Here is a 5,500-nt window from a genome sequence, read left to right as displayed (position 1 = left end):
GAGCATAATATCACACAACACAAACCATTCCCCATCGGCAGTTAGGAAATGTACTTACAGATTAGCGAAGGTTGGGGGTCTAACGGCAGAGTAGGAAGAGAACATCGAAGTGCGAGAGAGAGAGAGAGAGAGAGAGAGAGAAGCGCACGAGAGAAAGAGTGCGTCGAGAGAGACGAACGAGAGGGAGCGAAGAGCGAGTTAGCGCAGACGGTACTTGACGAAGGCAACCCAGTCAAAAATTTAATGAAACGAGGACCACAGGATTCAACCCGCGGTCCATGTTTAACGTAAAAATGAAACCACCGTTTTCACAGATGCGGCCAGAAAGTGTCTTTTAAACGGGCAGCAGCGTTTTCGAAACGCCGCTGCAGCGGATAGGCTGCCCCCAAACACAGCACCCGAGAGAACACACTCAAAAAAAAAAAAAAAAAAGAGAAGATCAAATATACTTTTTTTTTAATATTTTTATGTGATAATTGAACAAACATAACTTGTACGTCAAAACCAAGAGTGCTTTCATTTTAATTAAAATTTCAACCATGTTTGTTCAATTTAGAAATGTAAATACATAGGAATTGGGTGGTATGTTGTATGTAAATTACCCAACAATTTAATACAAACTCATTCATTTACCCCCACAACAAAACCTCTAGCAATTCTACGTTCCACATCTTTGTCATTTGTTAAACCAAAAAAACCACTTCCGGCTTTGAAAAACGCAAAAAAGCGAAGAGTGGCGTCCACCAACCTTCACTTTTCCTTCGTCGCTAAGCTGCTTCCTCTCCCCTCCTCCTCCACGTTTTCCTCCTCAATAATGCATCCATCCATCCATCCATCCATCCATCATAAATAAACCCCAAACCCTCCTCACCCAGTTTCTCTCATCGCCTTTCTTTCCCTTTTCGTCTCCACGACCTTTTTTTTAATTCTATCATGGAACTACACTCCTCAGCTAAAGCTAAGCAGCTATGGAATTTCTTAAGGCTGGCTTTCTTCATGATGAGGAACGGCCTCCTTTCCAAGAGAAAGTTCATCAGCATGGAAATGAATCTCATAATGAAGAGAGGAAAACTCCTTGGAAAGAATCTCGGAAACCTTATCGCCATCCACCACCACTCCAAAAACAGGCAGCTTTCTCCGGTTTCGCCCATCATTCATGGCTTGCATCAGGAGTACGAATTCTCATGCGAAAACACCCCGGAGCCTGTCTTCTTCCACGCAAACACGAAGCGGATGCGCAGTTACTTCCCTTGTATAAGCGCGGCGGAGGATCAGCTGAGGATTGAAGGCTCGCCGCAATGCTCTTACAGTACGCCTAATGGAGCTCGTTGTAATGGAGAGAGGAAGAGAACGGTTCTGCTATCGCCTTATTCTGTTAGGGTTTCCAATTTTTCGATGGAGGATGGAGAGAGCGATGAGGTGGACAGGCAGGCGGAGGAGTTTATCAGGAGGTTTTACGAGCAGCTTAAGGCGCAAAGCCTGCAAAGCCCTGCGTTGCTGGAGATACAGGAGGATGAGCGCTAGGAATGGAGGCTTGCGCAGGATAAGTTGATTGATAAGAGTGTGGAAGTTAGATTTATTTTGACATGAATAAAATATATATATTAATTTCTTATGTATTTAATATTTATGTTAGGATAAAGTCAACAAAATTTACTCAGGTTACCTCATTTTAATAGGTACTTTGGAACCTGAGAAAATATGTCTTGTAATTTTGTGTTTTTAATAAAAAAATTGCAAATAAGGAAGACAGTATTCCATGCTAGTTTTTGACACTTGTAGCTAATTCTAAGTTACGCTCTATTTGGGGCAGCTTATAAGTTTCGCCAGCTTATCTGAAACTGCGTTTTGGTTTTTACACTAAACGTAGGCCGCTTATCCTGAAACGCACAAGCTGCCCCAAACGGGCCCTTAATGGCAGGATTTTAAGAAAACATTTGGGCTATTATACAAATCTTCACAAAAAAATATAATATTTTAGTTAAAATTTTTTATTTAGATATATAATACTTTGGTGTTATAAGTATCTATGAATAAGAAGATGTATTTAAAAAAAATTAATAAATAATGATATTCTTGATGTAATAATAAAATATTGAGTTTTTTGCATGTAAAAAGTAAAAATTTAGTTGTTAGATGTGTAAATAGACAACAATTGTATGGTATATATGTGAATACCTCTTTTTTAAAACATTATAGTGATGGATTAACTTTTTTTTTACAAAATTAGTGTACATTTTATTTTTTTTTTATTTTTTTATGAGAAATTTAAGGTTAGGCCCTGCTTTATTGTATAAGAAAAATGAATATAGGATAACAAGAATAAAAAAAATACAACTCCACACAAAAACAAAATAGAATAAGAAAAACAATCAACACAAAGAAATATATTAAAGCAGACCAACAAAGTTGAATCAAATAATAACACATCATCATATCAGAAATCATAAGGTCCAAAAGCAACATAACACAAAGTAATTGAAGCATCCATACAACAACAAAAACAACAACCAGGGTCAACTTAGATTAGCATCAAAATCTGCACAAAATTATGGGTCCAATATTAATTAAAACTATTACAATGCAAAAAACAACAACTTGGGAACCCCTTGTGACATCTTAATCACACAAAAGCCAAATGAAGCCTAGGAAACTAGAAGAGCTCTAATGAGATCTTAAACCACAGAAAAACACAAAATATCAACCAAGAGGAGACCTTATAAACAAGTATCATCAGTTAACAAGCCAACCTAAAATGATAAGCTCCAAACAATAGGAATACATAACCAAAACAATAAAGCCAAAGAAACCTTAGGAGCTCAACCAAACCCAAGTCCTAAATCTAATAGAATCAATCCAGATTCGCTGAGTAAACCTTGGAATGAGGAATCACACAAAAAATAAACCTATAAATAACAAAATATATCAAAGATCTTATAACAAAAAAAAGGTCAATCCACTTCGAATTGTTTAAAAAACCAAACATGAAAAGAGAGGATAACCAGAACTCAAATATAAGAAGGACTTCATTAAAAGCATGAAAAAAAAATTTATACAAGTATGGTGAAGCAACCAGAATATATATGTAAACTAGGATATACCAAAGAATGGTTGGTTAAAGCTCTAAGAGAAAAATGAGTACTTCATAGCTCAACCAAAAACAACCTAAGAGAGCAAAGACCCCAACGTAATAAACTCAATGTCAAAATAATATCCAATGAAGAACCAAAATAACCAAATATAAATTGGACTTCATCAAATAGCTAAAAATAATTTTATCCAAGTATAATGAAGCAACCAGAATAAATGAGTAAACCAAAAACTTTCAATGGAACTCAAGTGTAGTAAATAGAATATCAAAATAATATCAAAAAATAACCAAAGCAACCAGAAAAGAAAACTATTAACATAAAGAATAGAGAAAAAAAAACACCAAGAAAGGGAATAAAACAACTAAAACAAGCAAAAAAAAACACCAAAAATCAAAGAACCAAAAGTTCCACAAAAAAAAACAAAGAAGATAAAAAAGAAGTATTATAAATTATAAAAATCCCAAACCCTATTTTTTAAAAACTATTTTTTACATTTTATTTAAAGAAGCCAATGATATTTCTAACAATAACAGGAGTTTTCGAATTTTTGAAATTCTCTTTTCCTTTGAATTTAGATTCAATATGCAATAGCTTGAATAACAAACAAGAAAAATATTTTGTAAATTTTATAATTGATACTATCAAAATAATAAAAAACTTGATAAAAATTGGTAACAAGAAAAAAGTAACCACCCGTAGGAACGCAAATATTTAACGAATTATGAGAGAATGAAAATTCAAAAATAAATGATTTTGAGTCTCAAACTAATTATGACAGAACACAAATTAGATTAACATTAATACTTCCAGACATAAGAATATCTTAAGTTTTAAGACAACCAATAAAAATTTTATATGTCCTAAGTCTTAAGACAACCAATAAAAATTCTCCAAGTAAGCAAAACCAAATTATGAATGTTATAAATAAGATGTAAACATTGATTAGGAACATCTCAATGCTTAAAAAATATCCAATTACCATTAATTAAAAAAAACTTGAACTTTGATATTACTAAGGAATTTGAACCAAGTGAAAAGAAAATTAACAAAACCCTCAAATAATGAAAGACCTATAATCCAAGGATCATAGAGAAAAGAAAGACATCTTTTAATCCTTGAAGCAAAAATAAGGTGGTCTTTCCAAAAAGAGGAAGCCATGGATCTATGTTTTATCCAAATAGAACCATCATAATCCAAGCCCCGGTTATCAAGTAAGGAATTCAAATTAAAATGTCTTTAAATGATCTTAGCTTTACAAATAAAATTAATATTATCTAACAAAGGAATGCCAATATCATCTAATAATTTAAGTAAAGTAACATTATTCTAAAAGATAGTGATCATCCTTTTTTCAATACAATTATGCCAAAGAAAATTACTAATTATGGAATTAATTCTTTTCTTAATACATTTAAACAAAGAAGTATCACAAAACCAATAGTAAGTTATAAGTTTGAAATTAGTATAACTTCTAAGTAAAGCAAATAACATGAAATTTTATATTAATTTTTTTGCAGCGTGATAATATATTTCCATATAGTATTTTCTAAAAAAAAGTTTATAACTTCTACTTTGGTAAATTTATATAAATATTTTATGTAACAGTTTAATTTCGTAGTCACATTAAAACATTTTATATATTTTCATTTAACAGCATCGATATGTTTAATATTATTGATATGTCATCAAAAAAATTTTGTTATCTTTTATCCGACATGAATCTCGAGCCATATCATGTATATCAAAGTAATAATTTAAGAAAAAATGTTAACTTTAATTAAAAATCAAACAGAACACTGTTTTCAGCGAACTTACAGTCAAATTCTCCAGGTCAATGAAATAGGCCGGACTATACTAAAATTGGTCTAATCTGAGTCAAATTAAGCCCAGATCAAGCCGTTAAACTGCTTTTAAAAATTTTCAATGCATAGTTGAAAGTCAAACAAATTCCAAATCTAACATGCTTATGGTTACATTGAACATTTCGATAAGACAAATCCAGCAAGCCAAAGTTCACTCAATTCTCATATCATTAAGGAAATTGAATGGGGACCTAGTTCTGGAGCCAAAAGAAGATCATAGCTTGGAAAAGGAGCAAAAGCTCAATATCTTTTATGCACCGATAATTTGATGGCTTCCTGAGCTCCTATCATCATCGATTATTGTCACCACCACATGTTGGTCACTCTCGATCTCCATCGTCCACCACCTATTGCTTGTAGCAAAGTAGCTTGTGGAGTCAAAACATGCATTGCAGAATCCTAGAATATTTTGTTGAACATTGACACCTAGTTGAGCAATACATCATCCAGTACACCATGTAACAATGCACCCTGAATATGGTGCAACGACATATTATGATGATGGTGTAACAACTTAATACGATTTAATGATACCTCCTGAAGATA

The 5,500-nt window shown here is 32.8% G+C and overlaps 1 protein-coding gene across 1 annotated transcript; it reads left to right on the top strand.

Moving 5' to 3' along the window:
• Nucleotides 1-869: 869 nt before the first annotated feature.
• Nucleotides 870-1,632, top strand: LOC110032178. Its single transcript, XM_020735714.1, has one exon. The coding sequence runs from the start codon at nucleotides 934-936 to the stop codon at nucleotides 1,522-1,524; it is 591 nt and encodes a 196-aa protein (XP_020591373.1). The 5' UTR covers nucleotides 870-933; the 3' UTR covers nucleotides 1,525-1,632.
• The last annotated feature ends 3,868 nt before the right edge of the window (nucleotides 1,633-5,500 follow it).

The sequence above is a fragment of the Phalaenopsis equestris genome, unplaced genomic scaffold, assembly GCF_001263595.1.
Source record: "Phalaenopsis equestris unplaced genomic scaffold, ASM126359v1 Scaffold000882, whole genome shotgun sequence".
Classification (NCBI taxonomy): domain Eukaryota; kingdom Viridiplantae; phylum Streptophyta; class Magnoliopsida; order Asparagales; family Orchidaceae; genus Phalaenopsis; species Phalaenopsis equestris.
The sequence above is the reverse complement of the archived record's forward strand: the minus strand, read 5'-3'. Positions and strand labels throughout refer to the sequence as shown.